The sequence below is a fragment of the Taurulus bubalis genome, assembly GCF_910589615.1.
Source record: "Taurulus bubalis genome assembly, chromosome: 4".
NCBI classification, from domain to species: domain Eukaryota; kingdom Metazoa; phylum Chordata; class Actinopteri; order Perciformes; family Cottidae; genus Taurulus; species Taurulus bubalis.
Window position 1 is genome coordinate 32,342,083 of NC_136592.1, and position 27,110 is coordinate 32,369,192.

Below are 27,110 nucleotides of genomic sequence, written 5' to 3' on the forward strand. Positions count from 1 at the left end.
CTAAATCCTCACAAAAAACATGAATGATAAATGAGAGAAACTGAGAGATGAAGGGAGCGAGAGGGCTTGAAGGGGAGGGGAAAATGAGGGGAAAGGATATAGAGAGGGATTGTCTCTTCCAAAGCCTATTACCATAAGGCATGTACAGCTTAAGAAACACATTGGAAGGTCAGTCAAGGAGGCGTGAACCAGGACATCTTGTGTGATGGTGGAGCTCTCCAGTTGAGGTAAATGTGCTTTTAACACAAATTAAACAAGGACAATTGTTTCCCCGCTCAGCCGATCGTATGGCCGTCCAGCCACTTGGGTTCCCGTTTAAATATTCACCAGATGTCCGTTGGTCGTCATCGGCCATTGTAATTTAAAACCAGGGAGATAACCTGAATGCAATAGGAGTGCAGTAGTGGGGGGTATTTTTGGTTTTAATCCCACAGGAGTTCAGGTTTGCATCTCACTCGCTTTAATTAAAAAACTTTGTCGGGATAAGACGCTTCAGTTTCATCGACTTCATTATTGATCATTTAACCTAACGGTCTAACGGTGATGGCCTGCCACTGCAGAAAAACACGGAACAAAAATACAACAAAATCATGCTCAGTTCAGTCAATTCAATTTACTTCATTAAAACAGCAATGTCTGATAATTGAAGAGAGAACATCCATTTGCAATTGCCTGTCAGAACTGTTTCATGTCAAACTAATTTCAGGGGTTTCATTCCAAAGTGAATTAATTCCCTGCGTTGACGTTAACCGACAGTGACTCGGCCCATACTGTGTATAGGTGCAGGTCTATGCAGCGTACATGGCGGTGATTATGATGTGCAGTGTGCGCCCCGCATCCTTATTGCCGTGATCACCACGACTTGATGTGGTAACGTATTTGACGTGATTCTAATGTGTTTGGGCTGGTGCGAAAGACGTCCATTAAATTCCGGTTTGGTTTGACCAATCAAACGCTGGTGTTTGTGTTGTGAATGTAAAACAGAAAGACCAACCCCGAGATTGTGTGATGGTCGAGTTGTTAACTCCATCTGTCAGTCATGGGATTTCTCAAGGAGGAGATCTACGTATATAATTATGTAATATCATTTGGTTACCATGGGGGGAGCAGATGTTATGGCTGGGTTATGGCAGATATTATCACAAAAAAGGAGTTCAAACCTCTACGTGCATTTTTTTCTACAGCATTTCCCCCTAATATGAGTAGAAAACTCCTGTTACAGCATGTCCATCACTATTTAAGACACACTATTAATATTGTTCGCATTTCCTTCAATAATTGCAATTTTAGCATTGATAAGAAAACTTGGTGACTCAAATATCAAATGTATTATTTACATTTGACCTAGTTTGGACCTCAAAAGAATGACTAAAAAACCGATAAGACGATGGTTATTTTTGTAAGCGCTCAACAACAACATGATGTCCCGTGGGACTTCATCCTCGGCGTATCTTGCCACCGCCTCGTGGGAACACTTTTATTCCTTCTGAATTGTCACACTCTCCAAGATGAGTGTACAGCCGGGGGGGAAATGTGAGGTTTGGAAATTAGATTCTCGAGCCCAAGATTAACAGCCCAGATGCATCAAATCACAAAAAGATGAACGAAAAAGTGAAACTTCAATTGTTTTGATTAAAAATTACCACCCATCTCTTTTGATTTGCAGTAGATTATTTTGGGAGAAATAAATGATGCAGTAGTCTGACTAATGATCGATGTCACTTCGAAAAGCGCCTGTGACCTCCCGTTAATATTTCCGTTCTTGGTAGCAATCCATCTCAGTGGTGATTGATGCTGGAGACATTATCACTGCAGTCAGAGCCTCAATATGCAAACATCAAGTACATTTCCTCACGAGTACATTGTGTCCATAAAACACACGGTTCACAATTTCCGGTTTTCATTTTTATCCCTTTTTATTTTACACAACATAACAACACGGTACATGTTGTCTTTTTCTGTACAGTAGCTTTCCGGGAGCTCACGACCAACACAGGCTGAAGTATACCAATGTCAGTGAAAAGCTCACAGGGTTTTTGTGTGTTTTTTTTGTTGTATTTTTTTTTGTATTCTTCCGTTTAAAAAATATCAATTTCATCAGAGGTCCGTTAAAGTCTTCATCTGTTTGTTGCTTCCTGTGTGCCAGGAGACGTGTTGCTCCTCAGTAGGTAAGAAAGGCTCTGTGTGAAATCTCTCTCTTCCTGCTTGTCCGTCCCCTCCGTCCTCGGACCCCCGGGTCAGAGTCCTAAAACTGCTTCTGTCACCTGTGGGAGGGTCTGTTAGTGCAGAAGAAGGCACCGACTGCTATTCTCTTGCTGCGGTACGGACACACACACTTCCTGTGGGCGTGTGAGCGTGAGAATGGTGTGCTTTGCACTTCTTGTATTGTTTTGTTTTTTATTCCTCTTTTTTTTCCTGTAATATTTCCCGTTTTCGTGGTATTTTCAGATAAGGTGAGTGTGAATCGGGGGGGGGGGATGACGTGGCGAGCCCATTGTCTTGTTTTGTGCTATAAAGTGGAACCGACAAGACGACTCGACGCTACGAGACAAGGCGAGTTATTTTCCGCTCGCCGAATGACTGAAAACCAGATATGAAACTGTTTAGGTGGAAAAAAGAAAACTGTAAACTGAATACAAAGAATCGCAAAGACAAATTATGAAAATCATGATAATAGAAAAAAACAGAGTGAAAAAAAGGATGTGTTCACGCTTTCAAGCTTCTATAAACACAGGTTTCTGACATGAACACACACACACTGTACACACCAAAAACCCACATCCAAAATGTCAACAACACGCACAAACACACAGTAGCCTTCACTCACACACCTGTAGAGAAAATCAAAATAACACACGAAAACCTCACACACACACACACACACTCATACAAAAATGATGCACAATTATGGATGAGTCAAAGTGAATCTTATGGTTGCGGCCTCGCTTCCAGTTCACACCGTGCTCTCTAAGATCCAGTCCGAATCGCACCGCCCTTTTTCCGAGTCTCCGTCCCCGTCTTTCGGGAGTAGGATCCCGCTCATCGATTGGCTCCTTTTGTTGCGCATGATGCGCCCCACTTTGGACGCTCCTCCTGCTCCCTGATGGGGCGAGTGAGTCTTTGAGCCTCCTTCGCTGAGCGAGTACCTCCTCCTCGCCCTGCTCCTCCCGGCCTCCTCCGCTGGGAGAGTCTGGTACTTGGCGGAGGCGCGGGGAGCCCGGCGCAGGATCGGCGTCTCTCGAAACCGGGCGGAGGGCGCGGGGCTCAGGGTGGCGAGGGGGCTGGAGAAAGGGCACGGCGAGTAGGAATACGGGTTTTGGTTGAGAGAGGTGGAGTTGTTGCGGTTGGTGTTGAGGTTCTCCAGCGGGGTGGAGGGGAGGAGAGCCGAGGACGCATTGGAGAAGGAGGAAGGAGGCCGAGGGGAGGCGGAGGGGAGGTTGTCAGCAGGGGCCGAGGCGTTGGAGCCGGGCTTTCCCGGAGCGGGCTTCCTCTTTGACTTGCTCAGGGAACCGGTGGCGCCGGTGGGCGACGAGACGCCGACCTGCGCTCTCTCCTCGTCGGCTCCGGCTGTCGGGCTTCTGGCGCCCCAGGGCTGGCTGAGGACCGACGTGGTCGTGGAGCAGTCGGGGAGGGACGAGTCGGACGACTGAGTTACCGTATCCTTACACACTTCCGCGCCGCTCCTTTTCTTCCTGTCCCCCGAGTGGTCGTCTAATCCGATTGAGCCGTGTTTGGAGGAGCTGGGAGTCACTGTGCATCCCTGCTGCCCGTTGGTCTGTGAGTGAACGTTGGTCATCGACAACGAAACGCCTTTGCCGCCCTCTCCAGGGTTACACACCTGAGGAGAAAGACAGATGGAAGCTTCAAGGTTTCTGGGGGGAAACTGAGTGATTGCTATATACAACTGTAAATCATAGGTTGTTTTATGATTTAAAAAATAAATAAAAGCCCAAAACTTTGGATGTATTGAACATTTTAAGTAATATACAAGTGAAATATATGGTTTGGTACATGGTAAATTCAAATAGCATTCAAATAGCCCAAATGGGCCCCAATGAGACCTTGCCTGAATTTTTTGAACTAAAACCCTCTCTAACTTTGTTCTGCTTCACTTTATCAAAGTCAACCTTTTCAGAGAGAATGTTCACATATTGAGCTATGATTTGGGTTAGAGAATGTTCACATATTGTGTTAGGATTTGGGTTAGAGAATGTTCACATATTGTGTTATGATTTGGGTTAGTGAATGTTCACATATTGTGTATGATTTGGGTTAGAGAATGTTCACATATTGTGTATGATTTGGGTTAGAGAATGTTCACATATTGATCTATGATTTGGGTTAGAGAATGTTCACATATTGAGCTATGATTTGGGTTAGAGAATGTTCACATATTGAGCTATGATTTGGGTTAGAGAATGTTCACATATTGATCTATGATTTGGGTTAGAGAATGTTCACATATTGATCTATGATTTGGGTTAGAGAATGTTCACATATTGTGTTAGGATTTGGGTTAGAGAATGTTCACATATTGAGCTATGATCTGGGTTAGAGTTGGACCTTACAGCTGCATCATTCCAAAGAAATAATCATCCTGAAAGTGATTTTTTTCGTGGCGGACCTGAAACCTTTTTATTTCTTTCTGTGTGTCATCTTCATTTACTCTTAACCAGTAACATATAGACTGATATTTACACATCTGACCAAAATCTCACATGTGTACCTTTTATTATAACACCAACATTATTCAAACAGCCCTAGTGGTTGCAGAGATACACCCTTTTTAATTTGGGGATGCAATTTTTGAGCAGAGGCCTAAAAATAGGTTGGTTTTCAAAAGGTTAAATGTTTGCATTTGAACTCCTTCGCTTGTGGCTGTGATATGCTGCATCTGAAATGGTCAAACATATCTTGCTTGTCTTCCTGCTTAATGATTTCTGGTCAGAATGCATTAGGCGAGACCGACAGAGAGAGAGAGAGAGAGAGAGAGAGAGAGAGAGAGAGAGAGAGAGAGAGAGAGAGAGAGAGAGAGAGAGAGAGAGAGAGAGACCCACCTTGTACCGTATCATCAGAATGATGATGAAAACGAGCACCGAAGCCACGATTATCCCTCCGATGATGATGATCATGGTCCCGCCGAGGAACTGAGACTGCATGAAATGACACCTCATGTACTCCGACTCGGTGGTGAACTGCACGCAGCCGACCACGCGTGTCGCCGTCAGCGAGGTGATGACATCGTCGTAGATGGCCAGAACGCACAGGTCGTACTGGGTCCCTGCCGCCAGGTTGTTGACCAGAAAGTTCTTGCTTGACGGCGGGATCATTCTGTGGCAAAGGAGAGAGTCGGAGAGACAGGAAGTACAATTTAATCTTTGGCAGCATCAGCAGACTAGACGCCCGTTAAAAGGAAGAGCAATGTACAAGGAGGAATGTACCGGGAAGATTTGGATTCCCATTTGGACCAATTTCTTCAAATAAGTTACGTTAAATAATCCGACATGAGGCATTTAAGTGGTGCTGGTGTTGATTCACCCTTAACCCGAGAACACTAAAGTTAAAAATAGTCACACTATCACTAACGTAATGTACCTGATAAAATATACTTCGAATCGAAATATATTCAAATACAACAATACAAGGCAAGTTGAAGTACTCTTCTTGTATTTTACCCTATAGAACTTCTCATAAAACGAGACTCCGGTGAAAAATTAGGGAATTGTCAATAAAACATGATTAAAAATATAAATAAAGGAGCCTGGACATGTGAGTATTGATCTGTAAAGGAAAAGTTAATTAATGTTAAAAGTCAATGTTAAAACCCATCCGGAAAAAATAGTCACACTATCACTAACGTCGGGTGAAAATCACCCGAACAGGTGTCTGTAGAAAAAAACAGTGATCGGAGCAGGAAGACACGCCCACCTTCACTGAGACACGCCCACCTTCACTAAGACACGCCCACCTTCACTAACGTCTGTGAGCAGCATGAAGCTACAGAAGGACCCACACAATAATAAAGTATATATTCATTGAAGTATATATTCATTCATTCATTCAGGATATGTACGTTTGTCTGTTTGTTGCTAGGCAGGTGATGTACCTCCTCCATTGCACGGTAAGAGTGAACTAAAATAGTGAAGTTATGGGCTATAAAAGCAAAAACATTGAGCTAAAACACAGCAAAAAGCTTGGCTGGGTGGTAGTTCCCTATATGGTTCTCAGGCGACACCTTTGACAAACATGCGATGGGAGGATTACATGTTAAGATAGCAGCTTTAAACAACTTGGAAACCCTACATCATTTTAATTTGACTGTACAAGTCTGCGAATACAAATAAAATACTCAACAGAAGAATTAATGAACGCTCCGCTGTGTATATCACTGGGTGCTGAATCCTCAAAAACTCCAAAGTCATCAGCAGAACAGCCGACCAATTAGATGATTTATTATTCGTGAGCGATGCCCTTCCTTTTCCAAAAGCTTTCATCTTCAGGTTTTGCAAACAAAACATACACAGGGAGTAGTTTAAGGTGGATGAATCCGGATATTGTTTTCGACAAACACAAAGGGCGCCTTGCCACTTTGGGTGAAGTTGGTTATTCCTCACTGGACGCTTGACACGCCGATGAGAGGATTTGCACATTTTCCCTCGTCAGCTCTTCCTGGATTCCCCTCGTTAAAATGCAAATGAAATTCATCATTAAAATCAAAGAGGGTGGCTAGTTCACAGCTCACGGCCTCGTGTGCACCGGGAGGAGGCGAGGGCTGTTCTGGCCGGGTTAAGCATCTGGTGGAGAGCTCGAGTTAAGTGAAGGTTAGGAGACATGGCGCGGTTTAATGGTCAGCGTTAAGAGCCAGGGAATGAATGTAGCGGCATAGGTCATTAGCGCGCCCTCGGTGGAATAACAGCACAAGGCTGTAAGAGTGTGAGTGTGTGTGTGAGCATCTATATGACCTCCATGAATACTGATTGGAGCGTCTGAACGCCGGGTGACCATGAGTGTTCTCCTCTTTGCTTCTCGTGATGTTCTCATCACAGGGGTGGTGAACCTTGGTCCCCGCCCACACCGGCGATGTCATTATCTGTGTGTTGGGACACGAGGAGGCACATCGAAGCGTGCAGGTTAACGATCACCGGCACCAACACGCTCAGACACAAGCGGCTGCATTTGTATACATATACATACGCGGACAGAGATTAACTTCCCTACTAAGCCTTGGGCTTCATGTGTGTGCATGGATGTGTGTGTGTGTGTGTGTGTGTGTGATGTTAGCCACAAAGCATCACTATCTTAGTGTTGAATAATGTGACTCTGGGTTCGTCTTCTTTTTTATTTGTCTCTGGGATATGCATTCATATAGTGTGTAGAATAAAAAGGTTATGGATATTGTTTTTGGAACATTTCTAGACCCTGAGTGCCCGGACGTCTTGGTTACATTACATGACATTTCACTGTCGCTTTTATCCAAAGCGACTTACATGTTTGCTCTCTATACACCGTAGACACAGCAACGGGGAGCAACTAGGGGTTGAGTGTCTTGCTCAAGGACACAACGACATGGACTAGCACCCACCAACCCTCTGATTGAAAGACAGGCATGCTAACCACTTAGCCACAGTCGCCCCTTTCTTCTGCAATGACAGTATAAGAATAAAATACCTCAACCAATCTACTCTGTCTGAAGATAATCTTGTGTCGACAGCATCTGCCTTAAAACGGCAACGTCCAGCATTCAATTCTGGACCTTTGTTGGGGCGTGAGTAGCTCAGACCGCGGATACTTGGGTATTTGATATGGGAACCAGGCGGTTGCCAGTTGAAATATGCGTATGGATGGATGGGAGAGGTGCCAGTTCGCCTCCTAGGCACTGCCTAACTTTTCTTCTTCATCTCAGAAAACTGTGGGAACGGAAGACAAGGTACATTCTCTCTGCAGCAACAAGTTGATATCAGCGTACAAAAGTAAACTGGTGGCACTGGCTGACGGTGGAATGCGTTGTAAGCTTTTGGGCCAACCCGACGTGAGGGTTTTTTCCGCCCACTCTCTCAATCTTTGACTACCGACCTCCCTATAATAATACAACGGTATCGCGGGTTCAAAATAACTGATTGAATCACGGTTGAGTAGCCACAACAGAACGCAAAGTAGTTTTTTTCACTGCTATTGAAAACAGAAACGGCTTCGTAACGTCACTTTCCTGAGACGACCTCGAACATCATATTGAGGTGAATATTATGAACAAGAATAATAAGCAGGTTGAGCTCTAAATCACCATAGGTATAATATAGGGAATGTACATAACTATTTATGCCTCTAGAATTAAAAGCGGTTAAAAAAAAGAAGCCCCTTGATAAGATGCCGTACTCTGGGGTCCCATTCTTCCCATATTTCTTCCGTTGCCGGATTAAAGAGGGAGACTGATGGCCAACATGCAGTCTCACGACGTGTTGCCAGTTTTGGTCTTCTCCGCTGGTTTCTACATGGAAAGAAACACAAAAGATCTCTGAGCATATGTCATCTAGGGCAGCGGTCCCCAACCCCCGGGCCGTGGGTCCCTTGGCCGCAGAGAAAGAATTTATGAAGTCGGAAAAAAAAAATATTTTGAAAAAAGACCGGATACATGCGTCTGTTCGTAGCCTCAAACGTAACATCTTGACACATGTCAAGAGGTTCCTTACGTTACACCAACAATGAAACTTAAAAGTCTGTTTCAACTCGGTGTTCTGGATTGAAATCAAGGCAGAGTTACTGAGATCGGCAAAAAAGCTCTAAACCCTGCCTCCATTCCAACATCCTGTCTTTGTGAAGCGGGTTTTAATGAAGTGACAGATTGCATATAAAGGTTTAAGGTACGGAGTAGAGTCAGTCGACTGGACATAAACACACGTCGGTCTTTTCCTCCCGTCACCCCGAGGCGGACCGGCTCGTAGCAGAGAAACAAGCTCAGGGCTCCACTAATGCAGCGTCATGGTGAGATGTATCTTTATGCATTTTATAATTGTCTTTATGCCGGTCCTATCATTTACGTCATATTTATTACGTCATTTTTCGCCCACACCGTGAAAGCCAGTCGGTGAAAATATTGTCTGACACAAAACCGGTCCGTGGCTCAAAAAAGGTTGGGGACCGCTGATCTAGGGTATCTATTAGTAGGCCTTGTTTACAGTGAAGGCAGACAGTTGTGATTTAAAAATCCATGAAAGCGGCAGCAATGATGTCCCTCGCTTGAGGGTTTTTGTCTCCAGAGATTACCCTTTCTCTCTTCTCTCCACCTCAGGAACATCCGCTTCCAAGAAACCATTAGCTACGTGACTCCGCCTGACCTGGACACGGCCCAAATGAGCCTCTGAGCAGAAGAAACTAAATCCATCCGACCGGACGCCGCGGCCAACGACACTCACGTTGCACGGCGAGTATCCGGCGGCGGCGTGTAAGCCAAGCCGTCGCCATTTATAATTCATAGACGCCACGCGACGTCGGGATATCGATAATGTGTTTGAAGCTCACGAAATACATTCTCATGCAAATGTGGTGGCTTCTCTTTTTTGGGGGGGAGGGAGGGGGTTCTCGCATATGATTATTCCCCCGACTGTGAGAGCCGTTAGGATTGTGAAATCATCCAAACTGACTCATTCATTGTGGTTAATTTCTTTGTGTCTGAGCGGGATCTTGCTGCCAGTATTTGAAGCCCTACAGTGGGCAGATGATTGCCTTGGCCGAGACTATTACACTAATCTATCTACTCTGCTCTGCCAAGCCCTCAGCCCAGGGCGCCTCTCTGTGTGTGTGTGTGTGTGTGTGTGTGTGTGTGTGTGTGTGTGTGTGTTTCTGGGTTTCATTACGCTTTCATTACACAAGAGAAAGTGTCTGTGTGCATGCTCCTCTATGAGTATGCATTTGTGTACTTATGTCTATATGTGTGTGCAGTATATTATGTGTGTGTGTGTGTGTGTGTGTGTGTGTGTGTGTGTGAGTTCCATTACAGTAATCTTCCCTTCCCATGACAGCCTCTTCTTCCCAGTGGCTGTCACTGCGTCTGTCTGTCTGCCAACATTCGTAACCGATACGCCGTACCTTCGCCGCAGCGCACGCTCGGATGTTTGCGTGCGCGTTAATCAACTTTAGCTTTCTTCACCCCTGAAAGCCACGGAGGACGACATTAGTCTCTCTCTCTCTCTCTCTCTCTCTACTTTTTGACGAAAGACAAATGATCGCCTCCATGCACAGAACAGTGAACTATGATACCAGATTGTTGTATTTTCGGGCCATTTCACTTGATTAAATATTGGACATCGCCTGCAGGTCGGAAACGCGCATTATTCCAGCAGAAAAAGAAAAAAAAAGGCATTCATGGCAATGATTCAACACACAAGGGCGAGGGCTTCCAGGTCGAGCTGGAGCCGTGCGATAAGGAGCAAGGGCTCATAATAACTCGGCTGCCCCCCACAGCAGAGCCCAGTCAGACCGTGTTTTTAAATGATATTCACTGCTCTGGGCGAGCTCATTAGTGGTTTCATGTAGCTGCAGGTCGATATTGTTTTTGCATTCCATCAGGGGAAGTGGAAGCTGTCCAGTTTCCAAGGAGAAAAAAGAAAAAAGTCGGTGATCTGAATGTCATTTTCGTGTATTTCGAGTTTTTTTTGTTTTCTCAGAGACTCACGCCTGGCAGGTGTGTGAACATTATTCCACTTCTTCACGTCCTCATGTCACATCCGCGGTTTAGATTCCCGGGTTTACTGGATGCTTTTGACCGACTTAAAGGAACAGTTGTAACATGCTGGGAAACACGCTAACCCGTTGCTATGTCTGCGGTGTATAGAGCAAAAATGTAAGTCGCTTTGGATAAAAGCGTCAGCTAAAGGAAATGTAATGTTTGCTTCCTTGCAGAGATTTAGGTGAGGAGATCCGTACATATGGTAAATATAGAAGTTACAGTCAGCAGCCGCTTAGCTTAACTTCGCATAAAGAGTATAAACAAGAGGAGACAGCTAGCCGGGCTCAGGTGACAAGGTAACAAAATCCACCAAGCACAGCTAACGCTGGATAATTGACTCGTTATATCTCATATTTGGTCGGGTTGTTCTACTTTTATGAAATGCCAGCCGTGCTAATCAACCTGCTTGAGCTGTGAAATGTTCTCGATAAAAAGAGAGGAGAAAAAAATGGTGCAAATATCAGTGGGCTCCTATATTAGCACTACCCACTTTCAATAGTGTGTTTGAATACAGCGAAATAAAGTAATACAAAATAAAACATTTTAAAATCGCACAGCAGTGTTGCCCAAACAGGGATGGGACCAAAATGTGGGTCACAGATATCTAAAAGTAGGTTGTCCAATTATTTCAGAAAATGGTATTCAGTGCTTCTGGCTAAAGCCTCCCATGCTACCGCAGCGCAAGCTAGTCCAAATTAAATAGCCTGAAACATGAAAAACTTTGTCAGATAAGCCCAGAAAATAGCATGCAGAAGCAGTTATGTGTTTTAAAAAACTTTTCTTTACACAGCACTTTTTAAACATGTATTATCTTCATACTTCTCTTTTTGCTATTATATAATGCATACACTAAATTATGGAAGAGGATTAGGGGCAACTGTGAGAGTTATGAGGTTAATATTTGATTGTATTTGTGATTCCTTATTATTCTTCATTTTGATCAACACTGATAAATGGCTAAGACTTATAGTTTGTCTTTGTATATTTGCTTCTGATTTATGATTTTTCTTTATTGTAATGTATTGTTTGGTCTTACTGGTAATTTGAGGATAGGGTATTGGGTAAGAGCAGTATTAAGGCGAGGTACAAGTAGCTCAACACTTCCAACCCGTCCAACGCAGTCTGCGTTTTGACAGTGTTTACGTTTTGTAAATAATCATATCTTCGCGATAATACATCCCAGAAATATATTTTTCGTACTACCGGAAACAGTAAGACTTCCTGCTCCCGCTGCCTTCCTCTTGCGACATCTTACGCGATTCAGACAGGGAGATATGGGCATCGGCGTGTCTTTTGACGCGGTGCAAGAAAGTACTCGGCACACGAAATCCTTCACCGTGATTTGTTGCATCATGTGTCCGTCGACATTTTGTGAAAAAACTGACCAATGAACACTCAAGAAAATCACAAACAACCAAGATGGAACTACACACCTGAGCTTTGAAAACACGCTTTCAGTCCTAAAGAAGAGAGAGAACATGGCGTGGTTGCATTTCACTACGGAGGAAGCTGTGGCGGCGATTTTGGCGAGTAGCGACGAGGACACAGGAGCGTCAGACCCTGAAGGCGTCGACTCCTGTGACCAAGAGGAAGATGCAGACAGAAGGGATCCATTTGAAGATGGGTAAGTGGATTTAGCTACTAAACTTTGTGTTGCAATAGCATATTTACGCTAGCAGAGTGAGCACATTTAGCTCACGGTTACGTTACTGACTAGTCATGTTTAATAGTAACTTAGTATTGATTAGTCGTCATTTATTTTACAGAGAGGATTCACCACAGCCATCCCCACCAGCCCGGGTCTGGTTTTTATTTCTTAACATGTATATTGTGTCAGTATATATATTTTTTTTATGTATAATACATATTTTATATGAAAACAATGTTTCATTTGCACACACCCCATGAAGCTTTATCTGCAGTATGAAATCATTTCTCAGTCTCATTTCTATCATTTTGGTGAAAGATGTGACAGACCACATTTCTACTCAGAAAATGCTAATATAAGATTTGTTTTTAAACATGTATTTACATGTTTCTACCATTTTATTCATATATTTCACTGCTTTTGTTCAACTAAGACCTTTGGTAAACCAATTTCCAGCACCAAAACCGTTAACCGTAAAGTTATGTTTTTCCAAGAGATATGAAGAATTTCCAAAATCGAGATTCCATTTTTGAATATGTTTCTCTTTACACTTTTGCCTTATGACAATGGCTTCATATATAGAGAGCTGAGATTGTTCTGCAATTTTTGATGTAAAATATGGGTATGTATCTTATATGCAAGTGCCTTAAAAGGTGAATTTAAGAAATGATGTAAAATCGAGAAAATTACCTCAGTGTTCAGAGGGTTAACAATTTCATTGTTGATATAATGTCATATTATTAACCACTTTCATAACTGCATGTGTTGCATTTGGAATAAATGTGCCGGAACATAAACATAACTGAATGTAATTCAGAATTGTGCCACCAGCACACCACACACTGGAGGTGTGCCACGAGTCAGATCAAACCAGTTAAGAAGAACTGGTTTTTAAGCACAAAGAGAAGAGGATTAATGGCGGCTCAACTCCGGCCCTGTTACTCTTGACCTCGGAGCTAATGTGGCTTACACAGCAGATGGCACTCTGCCATGCTAATAGGTCCGAGTCTCTACGGCAGGCAGAAACACTCAGGAGCTAGCTTCTTATCTCTGATGTACCATGCATAATGCCCTGATTCCTGAGCTAATGGTTAACAAGCACCCACACAGCGTGTAGTCAGAGGTGGAACAGGGACTTAGAGCCCCGGCCAGGTGGGCTTTGCTAACACCTCCCCATCCATTTCTTCTTTCATTAAACCGTTTAGAGCCGGGCTCAGAGCACAGAGCTGAAACCACATGTCTGCTGGCCGAGCAATGATTCCACAGTTGTATTAATCCAGCAGTGGAGAGGACCAGTTCACACTGGTGGTAACGTCTCACTGGGAAGATACAGAGAGGATAATATTCTTCAACACGGAACTGTTTCATAAATCTGTATTTTAATTACAGTCACAACATTGCAGTTCCCCATGAAACAACCTTTTTTTTTTTTTTTTACACCAGAGTGGATGATCGTTATCTAAAAACTGTAATTAGTGCCATCCTTTGATTTGTTATTCACAGGATCATCCTCACTCACTAACATAACTGGGAAGGAAAATAAATATGATCAAATAGCTGCGTTTAGCTTCTTTATGTGGAAATAGTGTGCAAATACTCATCTCTTACCAATGAACACAAATGTTTCCTCTAATTAACGTTAGAATATGTAAAGGTTACGAAGGAATTAAATTACATTTAAATGAGTTTAGTGCATACGCGCCTCTTTGTGTTTACTGTGTATTTACTGAAGTGTGGCAGAGCATGCATGCCAGAAGAAAGAATCAGCTTTTCTATTTTGCCAATTCCTAAATCTGATGATAAGGATAAAACAAGAGGATCCACCAAGGATCTCAGGACTGCTGAGCTCAGTGCTGTGCAAGGCAAGCTGTCCCAGATGTGGGGAAGACCTTTCAGCAACATCTGTGGCTCGGTACAGACCTCCATCTGCCCAGCTCAGCTCCATCCCTCCACTTCTGCTGACTCATCTACATTTATTTTTAATGCATTTGGCTCCTTCCACACTTTATCCCTCCATACTGTCATTTCTTCCATTATCTCTTACTTGTATCTACTCTACTAGTATGATGTTTTTAATCTCCCATACATTATTATTTTCTCCCGGTTCCCTCTTTTTTACCCATTTTCCTCATGAATTACTTTTTTTCATGTTTCTGTCTTTCTTTCTATTCCTTCCTTCCGAGTCTTTTCTTTTCACGCTTTTCTCTTCGACCTTCCAACTATAATTTTTTCATTTCCTCTCCTGCCTGTTCGTTTTTTTCCTGTCAATTCTTCCTAAAACCATTCGTTCTTTTCATCATTGTTCTATCTTTCTTTCCATTTTCTATTACCCTTCTTTTTCTTCTTATCCTTACTTACTTTTGCCTTGTTTTACACCTCCCTCCTTTCTTTCTATTCTCCAATCTCGTTTTATTCTCCATTTCTCCTCCCAAAAGCATCTTCCTTGATCCTTTCTCCCTCATTCTTCTTGCCACTCAATAATTCTTCCTTTGCTCACAACCTCTTTCTTCTGTTAGTTCTTCCCTTCTTGTTTCCTCTTCCTTTTGTCATTCCTTCCCACAACTTCCCCTCATCTGAGTCATATAAATCTTCTTTATGTCCCGTTTGTCTCCCTCTTCCCCTCCTTACGTCCTTGCTTCCTTTTCTGCCTTTTACACCTCTGCCTTCCCTTTAGAATCATCCCCCCGTTTAAAACCTCTCAGACGACTTACAACAATAACACTGTTACGTTAGGCCCTGCAATGCGTTCGTGGTGCTATAAAATCAGAATTGGAACATTACGACGGGATAAAGGCGGATGTTTTTTCACGCCTTAAGCACAGCTGAGCAAGGGGTAATACCTGGGCTGCAGGGACCAAAGGCAAGGATAAAGTACTTCCTCCTGTGAGAGAGACACGGGGAGAGAGCGCCTTCTTAAAAGCCTGGATTCATCCCCCGTTCCCTGTTGTGTAGCCTCATAAAGAAACTTGCCACACAATTTGCTTGATGTGTATTTTTTCTGCTAAATGGCAACCAGCCCCTGTAGCTCCATGGATCTGCTGGAGCAGAAAACTACCGCTGAATAAACAGGGAGGAAAAACAACAGGCAGAGCAGATGAGGACTGGGATCGAGGTAGAATGGGTTCTGTGTGTGTGTGTGTGTGTGTGTGTGTGTGTGTTCGTAAGTAACTTAGTGAATGTCAAAGAGGAGTGTGTGTCCCATGAAGACAATGCAGCTTCAGTTATGGCACATTGTGGAGCCTTCACGCCTGCAGGCTCGGGGTGAATGAATATGACTTTATTCTACCTGTGCCTTTAATAAACCATTTGTCCAGTATTCATGCATGACAAACGAAATGTAGGTATTTTATTGAATCAATTCCAAAACTCAGCCTGGTTTAGCCGCTAGCTCTGTACTGGTTGTCGTCTTTGCAGCTTTGGTTCCTCAGAGGCACAAGATGGACTCCACAATGGGACTCTCCTCTGTCACCGGGTCCCCAGAACATGGGACAACGAAAATTCTTAATTCTTAATTTAGTGTCCTTCAAATGTCTTTCTCCAATTATTATTTAGTATCTCAGTGTAATTATCATCATTACATACCTCCTGGTTTAAAATACAAGACCAGTGGTTCTCAATGATTTAATGGGTTGAAAGAGTAAGACATAACTTATATATATCTTCTATACTACTTTATACTTATTTTAGAAAACCCTGTGATGAGGAATGACAGAAGTAATAAAGGGTTACAAGAACAAAGGTTTCAAAGCCAAAAGGTCCAAATAAAGGTATAATCCAACCCAAATGTCAGTGCCTTAATAATAGCTTATTATTGATTAAAAAATGTATTATTACGTACATATTTAATTTATTTTATGTTATATACCTGTTCAAGGCACAAATGTCTATTAATGGATTAAACAATACATCCTATGATTTGTGAATTAATTCCATAATTCCAGAAAGGCTTAATGATTGTGTTTACTTCTAAATAAGAGCACATTCTACGTTTCATGATCATCGTTTTCGATGCCAGCAGTGACTTTTATCATCATCATCATCGACGCGGCGGCTGTGGATTCTTCAATAAAACCAGCGAGGTGTAAAGGCCAAAACCTGCATGATAAGTCATTTGTAAAAGGTCAGCACATTATTTCAGCAACATAAGGCTTCCCTTGACCTGACCTTGGAAGAAGGGGTCAACAGCTGAGGCCTGGATGAGGGCTGTGTGGAGGACTCAATTTAGTTCTTTACAGTTTGCAGTCAAGAAGGAAAAGAAAAGAGAAAAACCGCAAAGGTCCGACGGATGAGTAATGAAGAACATGTTTCTTTTGATGGCCATGCAATACGAGCGTTTGACAAAGCCAATACATGGAGATCAACACAAAAAGCTAATTGAACTCAATTATGTGTTGACAGATGGTCCCTCGGTAAAATATTGCCAACAGGAAGCTGAAATAACTAAATCTCTAATTTAATTCTAAGGACTTTGGACTAGAGCTGAACCATTTGAGTAATGTATCCTATTAACATTCTAATTAAGACCATTTTCCATAAATTAAACTATTGGCCAACGTTTTAAACAAGATAAGTATGTCTCAAGCATATTCATCACGATCCTACATGAAGAGAATAGTCGGAGAATAAGAGAACAACCAGTTGCTTGATGTTGAGGTCCTCCAAGGACTTTGATTTTCAGTAGAACATTGCTGACAATGTGATGTTCAACATGCTATCATGTGCCATGATAATTGCTGAATCTGAAAAAACTTGTATGGGATCAGCATCACTCACGAAACCTTTGATTAACGATATTACCAAAGTGGTATACTTTACTTTAATCCATTATCAAAGTGAGTCATGCCACTTAAAAGTGCCGTTTCTACATAGACAACAGCCTGTTGGCTTGCTATGTTAAGACAAACTGCAGCTAATCACTAACAAACACTACAGTTTGTTTGCACTGAAAATGCTTCAGCTAATGCTAGCTTCACAGACTCACACATAAAAGAAGCTAAACTGGTAAACCCAGCAGCTGTCGGCCATACGCTCGGCAACTACTGAGCGGATATAATCACCTCCATTGTTTCTGTGGAAGCAGACTCGCCACACTGTTCATTTTGTACGACACAATTCAATTTGTGATCTGAAATTGGCACTTTTTTGCTATTTGGATTTAGAAAATGACTCATTGTTGAGCCATAATTCACTCTTAACAATAATCCCCAGTAAAATATCCATCATTATATTAACACATTGATCACTTACATGTTGAACAACAGCAGCATTGCTGTGAGTTTGCTGCTGTGACTGTAGAATAGAAACACAATACTTAAACAGGATTACTGCTGTTAAAACACCAGTACTGTATCAGTGAACATCTGCCTGTCTCGCGTGTCCTTGAGCAAGACACTGAATCCCCGTTAGTGCTGTTGTGCAGCCGACCCTGACCTCCCAGTGGAAGGAGCGGAGGGTGGGGCTACCCCGCGGGGATCAATACACAATCCAGTGCTACAACTATTTCATATGGGCCGCGTATCGCATGCTCGGGAGGTTAACATCACAAGGACGATGTGCCTGTAAAAGCTTTAAACTATCGCTGACTTATCCTTCTGTTTACGCAGAACCCAAAGTATGAAGGCAACACACAGGTGGGGAGTGAAGCGAACAAACGTCAATGTGCGGCAATTCAATAAGCTCTCATTGAACCTGAAAGGTAAGTGCCCCTCCTGTGACAATAGACCCATCTTCCAGTGTCTGTCATTCGCTTTCCTTTTCACTCCCGCCACCTCTCCCCAACATCGTCCCGTCTATGCTTTCCATTGGCCTTTTTCCTCATTCTCCCTCTTTTGTATTCTCTCTATCCCTCTCTGACCCTCTTCTCTTTTCTTCTCACTGTTTTGGGTAATGAAAAAAACGAAGCACAAAAAAACCCCAGAATCAATGGGTGGCTGCTTTGTGCAAGAGGAGGTGTTGAATGGAAATCAATCTGCTATCTAAAAGACAGGAGAGCAGCGAAACAACATGGGGAAACACGGATGACTTCAGTGCTTAATATTGTGTGTGTGTGTGTGTGTGTGTGTGTATCAGGGTCGGTGGCGAAAGGCCGTCTAAGGAAGTGGTTTGTTTTTTCGCGGCCTCGGCACTATCCGGCGTAATCATCATTACCAACACGTATTTTAAAGGCTGAGAGTATACACACAGCCTTTTTTTCTCTTTTGTAGGATGACAATCTTACCAATGCACAACGGCTTCGGTGTGCTTATGAGCACAAAAGAGAGAGAGAGAGAGAGAGAGAGAGAGAGAGAGGAATGGAAGAAGAGATGGATAGAGAGGGAAAGCGGCTATCTTGATGTGAAAAGCGATGGCGCTCTATCTTTGTGAGACAGACAGCTATGAATCCCGTCGGCGCCAACCCCTCGATGATGCATTCTCTGAACCGGGTTAAGGGCTGATGAATTATGTACAGAGATTAGGAATAATATGCATGGCCGATAATACCAGCAGACTCTTCTATGAATTATCTGTGTATGTTAATCATATATTGGTGTAGTCACAGGGAGATAAAGACCGTAAGAGATCAAGGATCACAAATCCATAGCTCATGGGAAAACATGGCAACCTCCAGTATTGCCGTTATCCTGACCCAGGCGGTCAATCTCAATGCTCCCCCAGCTCTTCCTGAGGACGCGTACAGATGAAGTATGTATAGGGATTAGCGGCGATATGAAAGGCAGATAATACTGACAGATTTCCAAATGAAAGCTCTATGTGTTTGTTAATTCCCTCTCTCCCTCCATTTCACCTGAGTAAATATTTAGCTCAAATAACAATCATTCCCTGCGAGATCGATGTAATCTGTGAAATCCTGAGCAAACGGCAAAAGTCAAGAAGGACTAGCACGGCTCGCCCTGTCAAGGCCGTCCTGGTGAGTCAGCTGGATGGAGCGTGCTGCATCCTTTTGGCTGGGTTTCACCGGCGGGACTGGGAACTTTTTCACGTGGCACTGTTTGGCGTCTTTGCAGTCCTTGCCTGTTTCATCTCTCTGTGTTGGTCTGATGTGCCCTGATATGATACATATATCTATATGTTACTGTGCTGTAAAATAAGACAGGACAAATAGTCTGCTTCAACCTCTTCAGCATTAATAGGATTTGCGTTTTCTTTTTACATTTACTATGTTTATAAAGATATGCAAATTGAACTCTAACTGAGGCATTCATAGGTTGCATTGTGTACTAGCCTCAGACACATTTTTACTTGCCATTCTATTTGGGTATGTGTCATATGCTGTACTTAGTTGAAGTATTTACAGAACTTATTTACAGAATCAAAGCATTGAAGCGTTCTTCTAGCGCTCATGTAGTTTCCTGGTAGCGCTCTTGCAGCGCTCTTGCAGCGCTCTTGCAGCGCTCTTGCAGCGCTCTTGCAGCGCTCTTGTAGCGCTCTTGTAGCGCTCTGGTAGCGCTCTGGTAGCGCTCTGGTAGTGCCCCGCCAGCGCCCTGGTAGTGCTCTGGTAGCTCCCTGGTAGCTCCCTGGTAGCTCCCTGGTAGCGCTTTTGTAGCGCCCTGGTAGTGCTCTTGTAGCGCCCTGGTAGCTCCCTGGTAGCTCCCTGGTAGCGCCCTGGTACCTCCCTGGTAGCGCACTGGTACCTCCCTGGTAGTGCTCTGGTAGCTCCCTGGTAGCGCTTTTGTAGCGCCCTGGTAGTGTTCTTGTAGCGCCCTGGTAGCTCCCTGGTAGCTCCCTGGTAGCGCCCTGGTACCTCCCTGGTAGCGCACTGGTACCTCCCTGGTAGTGCTCTGGTAGCTCCCTGGTAGCTCCCTGGTAGCTCCCTGGTAGCTCTCTGGTAGCTCCCTGGTAGCTCCCTGGTAGCTCCCTGGTAGCTCCCTGGTAGCGCCCTGGTAGCGCCCTGGTAGCGCCCTGGTAGCGCCCTGGTAGCGCCCTGGTAGCTCTCTGGTAGCTCCCTGGTAGCTCTCTGGTAGCGCCCTGGTAGCGCCCTGGTAGCTCCCTGGTAGCTCCCTGGTAGCTCTCTGGTAGCTCCCTGGTAGCGCCCTGGTAGCTCCCTGGTAGCTCTCTGGTAGCGCCCTGGTTTGGTTTTCAGGATCCAAGCAAGATCATTAAAATTGCATCTAATCTACTGTAATCTGATCCATCCATCTCAGACTTGGGTAATTCCCTACCTCCACGTTGACCATATCATGGTTCTGTTTCCATTGTGCTTTGATGAACGCCATGGTGACGTAGTGACAGTCTTACCTGTAGACCAGAGAGTCGTCTTGGCTCCCGTTGTACTGTATCTGGAACATCCTAATGCCGGGAATAGTCCTCTGGAAGTTGAACTTTATCAGCGCCGTTGATGACGTGGCCTCGGCCGTCACCACCCTCTTGTCCACTCCGCCTTTCACGTCGCCCGTCACGTTGCTCCCGTTGGCTCCGCCTCGGGTCGACGTGGAAATGTCTGAGGATCCCGGGTCGGGCTCCTGGATGTTGTTGGTGTTGTTGGAGATGTGGGGGAGTTTTATGATGACCAGGTCTATGGTTTGGTGGGCTTCGCCGGCAGGGTTGGAGGAGATGCAGGTGAAGGAGCCTGTGTCTTTCACCGTACTGATGAGGATGTCCAGAGTACCGTTGGTGTAAACCAACGTCCTAGAGGAGCTAGATACCAGCTTGCCCTCAGGAGAGATCCAGTGGATGGCCGGCTCTGGGTCACCTCTTGCCTTACACCTGGAAAGAGAGAAAAAACTGTATTAGTTAAACAAGACAGAATGGGGAAGCAGAGCATCGCTTCAAGGACGTTTCTGGATTCCCTCCATCTTCTGGCTGAGACTCAGGTGGGAAGAAGAAGAGGCTGAACATCATCTACCGTGTCGCCAGAGCACATTTAGAATATGCTTTACGTTACAGCCTTTGAATGACTGTGTTGTCTGTCCTTACTGAGTACCAAATCAATCATCTCCAGTACCTACAGGGACAGAGAAGATATCATGGAATAAGGCAATGTGTTAGTGAATAATGGGATCACAGTTCATCACTGATGAACTTTATCTGTTAAATGATTACAGATGAAAGTTATTTTTAGTTTTGCACTAGGAATCTTTAGGTGCAAAAATATTTTCGGGCTGCTTACATTTACTTTAATTATCAATGAATAAACTGGTCTGTAGAAGGTTCTAAGGGTCCTTTGAAATATTTGAAAATGTCTTGCTTCACCTCTCCAAAAGTCACAAAACCCAATAATGTTCCGTTTAGAGGACAAAGAAAACCAGCACGTAATCACATTTAAGAAGCCTGAACCATCGAGTGATACACAATTAAGTAGTTAATTATCTGTCCACTGACTGATCCATTACTCGACCTATAGTTTATGTCAGGACAATAAACCAAAGAACTACATGAGTGTGACCTACTAGCTCCTTCGTACATGTTAATGTGGTTCGGTGAAGCAGAGATGCAATGAAAGGACAGGAAACTGTTTTATGACGATGGCTTTAAGGGCTTCAGACAACTAAGACATGGATTGTGCCAAAACAAACATTTATCAGGTAGGTTCACTATTGGGGGACTGAAGAAAAAGTCTTCTATTCCAACTGGCGGATTTTCTACAATGATTGTTTGTATAAGTGCATCACTGCTGATTTTAATTGGTGCATAAAAAAAAAGAAAATATTTTAAGTTAAGTTGTCAAAATTATAAGCAATCAAAAATAAGTGTCACAGTCATTGTTACATTTCTCATTTGCTGTAATTCTAGTGAAGTGCTGTGATGAAAGTAATAAATAAGAGCTTCCTCAAACATGACTGGCGTTTGAATGCATTAACGTGGACACGGCACAAGATGATAGATGTCAGGTGGGTTGACCCTCCGATAATCTCGACTCATACCTTATATGCGGAGCTGAAGACAAGCCACAATAAAGGAAAGAGAATAATAGTGTCACATTAATTTCCATTGCCCCCTTTTCTTCCTGCCCATACTTCAATATTTGAAAACATAACATCTATCATGATTGGAAGCGTGTGACCAATATATATGCAAATGAAGTAATCATCATCTCTCAGACCTGCTCTTGATTTAGTTTCAACCTCCTTAACATGTAAGCGTGATGTCCTTGTCTTGTGCTTCGTTGAACAGTTGGGCATTTTGTGTATTCCTGTGCAACTATGAATTAAAAGAGAGATTCTAAGTGTGCGTATGCTCGCGTGCCACTACCTTTTTTTTGCACATCCAGACAATTCTTTTTGCAGCTCAGTTAGAAACTGATCCAGGTACCTGAGTGTAACTCTCTGCCCTTCAAGCACCCTCATCTCATGCGAGTATCTGGTGATGAGTGGCGGCTCGCAGAGAAACTCCTCCTCCGGGACGGACCAGAAGTATCGGCCAGACAGCTGCTGAGGAGAGGCGCACGTCTCCAGGTCGTCCTCCCTGTTCAGCCTCCGCAGCCACAGCAACTCACAGTTGCAGTGGAGAGGGTTCCCACCGAATGACAACGCGAAGGAAGTCGGGGTCATGATCCCTGATGTGGCCAGGACCTGGTAGTGGGAAACAATGGTTGCATATTTTAGCTTCATTAGTGGAGTAAAACCTTGCTGTACACTCAAATCCACGTATTCAAAAGGTAGTTGTCTAACCGTGTGCTAAAATACATATTTTTCCTTCTCTAACATGTTGCCAGCCGCTTCCCAGAATGTGATGACCGGTTGTATAAATCAATAGGGTCAGAAAATAGGAACTATGATTCAAAATGTAGTTGCATGCATTTGAAGAAAGGAGATTAAATCTGCTTTAAACAGCTGGACAGTGATTGATAGGCCCTTCGCACAGACGCCATGTCATTGCATGGTAAACACATAATAGCATTCATTATGACCTTGCTCCATTTACAAGAGGCCAGGGCCCTGCTATTGTGCATGCTGGCTCACTGGAATGACTGTGACACACTACATATAATAGGAACATCATTAAATTGATCAATTACACCCATGTTATGCTGCTATGACGTTTTAAAATAGCTGCTGTTCAAAGGGCCTATTGTCACCCAAATGGAAGCTATGTAATTAGTGGCACAACCACATTTTATTCTAAGAGCAAAACTCTTCACAATGTTATTCATCTCATCTGTAAGCAGAGCACATACTTTTCTCACCAGTAACATCTTTAGAACAATGCAATTTGAAGACTAAAATTATAACGATGTAAAATAACTAATAGCTAAACGCTTCTCGAGTCACAAGGAGGCAGGAAAAGGCATCATATCTCCGTTGAGCAACAGTGGTCATACAAAAGTTGTGACTCATTCATTTAGTTTGAATTCAGTTTGTCTCCAAAAAAAAAAAACGTTATTTGAGGCGCCTGATTGTGTGTAAGAGTTTCGGGCCTTTCTGTAATATTGGATTTTGATGTGGTGGGAAAAAAACAATTTCCCGAAAATACCTGTGCTCGTTGAAAGAGGGGGTCCGGTGGCAGCTTTTGGAGTTTATTAGAGGTGACGTCCAGCCGGTTGAGTTTCTGTAGCAGGGAAAATGTTCCCTCTGGGATGAAGTCCAACATGTTGTGGTCTAGACTCAGCGTATGGAGGCTAATCATCCTCTGCAGGAACAACAAAGAGAAACACCGTTTTTCAAGTGGAGGACATTAAGAGAAAAAAGAACTGTTTTAATACTTTCCTTCTTTACTTATTTAGGCTTCCTAGCCAGCAAAATCCTGGTTATTGCTACTGTCCCTTTTAATAGTGCATGATAATGTTCAAGTGTAATTACAGTGTCTACATTTCTATTTTATAAATGTAAAGTTAAACTGAAAACAACGAAGCCATCATGCGGCTAATCCATACAGAAGCACAGTTACTGTATCTGAAGCAAACTCGACTGTAACTACTTTACTTCAGTAAACTGATTGCCCTGACATTTGTATTACATACAAATTGCTTGTTGGCTGGCAGAGACCATTGGGGAAATTGAAACTGTTAGCGCTGAAAATGCTTAGAAATTAAATGTCAGCGAGGCTTAATGAATAGTCCACGTCATGGCCCCTGTTCAAATCAAAAGCCTTTAAGATCTTTTGATTTCAATTTCAAATAAATGTCCGAAAGAGGTTTTTACGGCCATTTTCTTGGATTTCTTTTGAAGGGCCTCCAGCCAGACTGGTTGGATTGGCTGCAGCAGTTTAACGAGATCCTGACCTGGATGGCTTCCCAAGGAATAGAGTCCAGGTTGTTGTAACTAAGGTCCAATTCTTCCAGCGCCAGCAGGTCGTTGAACGCTTCCTGGTGGATCAGCACCAGCTGGTTGTTGTTCAGAATCAGGTGGTGTAGCTTCGACATCCCGCTGAATGTATCATTGCCTATCCTCGTCAGCCGGTTACTGGGAAAGAGAGGGAGAGGTTGATGAAAAGAAGAAGAAAAAGAACGTTGCAGCTTAAGGAAATAAAGTACAACCCCTCACATTCACCAAGGGAACATGGTGCGATACTCATATCAGGAAGAGCCGCATGCATCCATACCTGTTGAGGTGTAGAGCTCTGAGGTTTTCCAAATCGGTAAAGGCCTGAGGTGTGATGAAGGAGATGGTGTTTCTGGATAATGTTAGGTCCACCAGCCGTGTCATGTTTGAGAAATCTTTCCTCTTCACACTGTGGACACAGATAAGCAGCATTCAGATAAGACAAGGGTCATACGACGTATCTCAAGACTTCCTCTAGGAGCCGCTCTGCTATTGGAGCGAAGCAAAAAGTTTCAGTAAACAGTCAATTTACAGATAAAAATGAATTTCCTCTGAAAAGCGACATTTAGAGAAATCTTTCCGAGGAAAACTGTTTACAAGCTAAATAATAGAAAACAGAATTTACCCAGGGTGCTACTTGTTTCCCCTGTGCAGCTCATTTAATGTTTGTGAACGTGAACAACTCCCTCAAAAGGCAACAAACCAGAGAGCAGAAGCACTAAACTGCAATGCAATCAGGAGCCAGCCTTGAGCTGCTCCATTGACTATGAACCGGCTATGACTTACTCTGCGGCCTCAAAGAATCTTTTTCGTGTTCACACCTAATGAGTTTTATTTCATTCTAGTGCCGGCAGATAATGTGCTCGTCTGGTCCTGAGCAGCACCCTGGGAGATGCCGCTCTGTCCAAAAGTTCTGCGACGTATTCATCTTCGCCAGAGAGGCTCCGAGCTTTCTCGCTTCATGACATCACAGATCAGTGTTTCTGTTTCTAGCTTTGAGGGGAGATTGTTCATTCTCACACATTAAGACTGAACTTTCCAAGTATGATGTAGTTCTTCAGGGATTATACATTTGGTTGTTAATAACTAAATGCGAGTGGAGTGGTAATATCATATGGAACAGTGTACAACAAGATTCACTTGTTTATCTTCCAGTTGAGGAAAGGAAAGTTTACTTTGTCTACTATGATCCATTAAAAGCATTAGACACACGTATGATCATTTTAGTTATTTTTGAGAATTATTCACACAGATGTCAGAGGTCAGTGAGCACATTTTACAAAAGACAAGTGGCGATCGCCAATGTTCTTACTACCGTAAAAGTCAGGTTATACGCCGCTACTACCTTCGGTCATTTGCACCCCGCTGTAGCCAGCTGGCGTTCATGCTAGTTTTGCGCTAACTTCCGCTAGCTTTCCGCTAGCTCCCCGACAACTACCAAAGGTAGGGACCAGCCCCGGCTCTACACCCGATTTGGGCAGAGGGGACTCGGACAGTAGCAGCAGCGGGGAGCTAGCAGCAGGAGCGGGGAGCTAGCAGCAGGAGCGGGGAGCTAGTAGCAGCGCTAGCTAGCGCTGCTCCTAGCTTGCTACAGCGGGACACTGATCGGAGGTAGTAGCGGCGTATAACCCGACTTTTACGGTAACTTGTCAGTAACACTGTTTTGTAAAACTGAATTTGATAAACATTTTAAATATGCATGTGTTTGGGGAGTAGTGAGAATACGACTAGATAAATGAGATTACTTTATAAGTATAGATATTCATGCTGTTGTTAAACCTGGCCATTTTTGAGATTATTCGTTCAATGGGGAGACATGCAAGCCAAACAAAGACCTTAACTTAATAGCAGCGTTATGGTGTGACTGTTACCTTGTGACGAAGTTGTCAGCCAGCCGCAGCTCCACTGTATGCCTATCGATGTTGGGCGGTACAAACAGCAGGCCTTTCTTGGCGCAGAGGGTTGCCAGGTTGGGTGACAGGATCTGACAGACGCAGCGCTTCGGGCAGACCTGTGCCCGCACTGCCATGGCAACTGCCAGCATCACACAAAGCAACAGCCTCTCCATGGTTACCACCCCACCTGGACGCGACACCTGAAGGCAGACGGAGACAAAAGCGAGGAGGAAATGGAGACGTTAATGACATTGGACTTTTGTTTTTCTTTCAGTAGGAACTCATGCATTGTATCAGCCACAATGGGAATAACAGAGCAAGACAGACAATGGCATTTCTTCACTCAATGGAATTATAAGGAATCATGGCCCACTTATTGACATGTTTTCTTCAAAGTCTGAAGCAGTGCGAGGCCATCCACTGTGCACACGGTATTCTCTCTATTGAGTATAACGTCCTCATGCTACGCAGGACTAACAGTCCACTTATCACCCACTGCACTTCCTTCGACATCAACAAAACCGAACGCCGCTCTGAATACAGAGAGCGGCATTAAAAGTTGAGTGTATACAATTGAAGTAAGGGCTGAGGAGCAGCGTGGACAAGGCTGACTGGCACATCAGTGAGCAACACGTATTGCACTTGGC

At 43.7% G+C, this 27,110-nt stretch overlaps 1 protein-coding gene across 1 annotated transcript; it reads right to left on the reverse strand.

The window, feature by feature from the left end:
* Window positions 1-1,969: 1,969 nt before the first annotated feature.
* lrfn5a (leucine rich repeat and fibronectin type III domain containing 5a) lies at window positions 1,970-26,648 on the reverse strand. Its single transcript, XM_079217256.1, has 8 exons — window positions 26,440-26,648; window positions 24,849-24,977; window positions 24,529-24,709; window positions 23,781-23,936; window positions 22,620-22,879; window positions 20,607-21,074; window positions 5,058-5,331; window positions 1,970-3,838 (listed from the first exon to the last, which is right to left on the reverse strand). The coding sequence occupies exons 1-8, from the start codon at window positions 26,634-26,636 to the stop codon at window positions 2,954-2,956; spliced, it is 2,550 nt and encodes an 849-aa protein (XP_079073382.1). The 5' UTR covers window positions 26,637-26,648; the 3' UTR covers window positions 1,970-2,953.
* Between the last annotated feature and the right edge of the window lie 462 nt (window positions 26,649-27,110).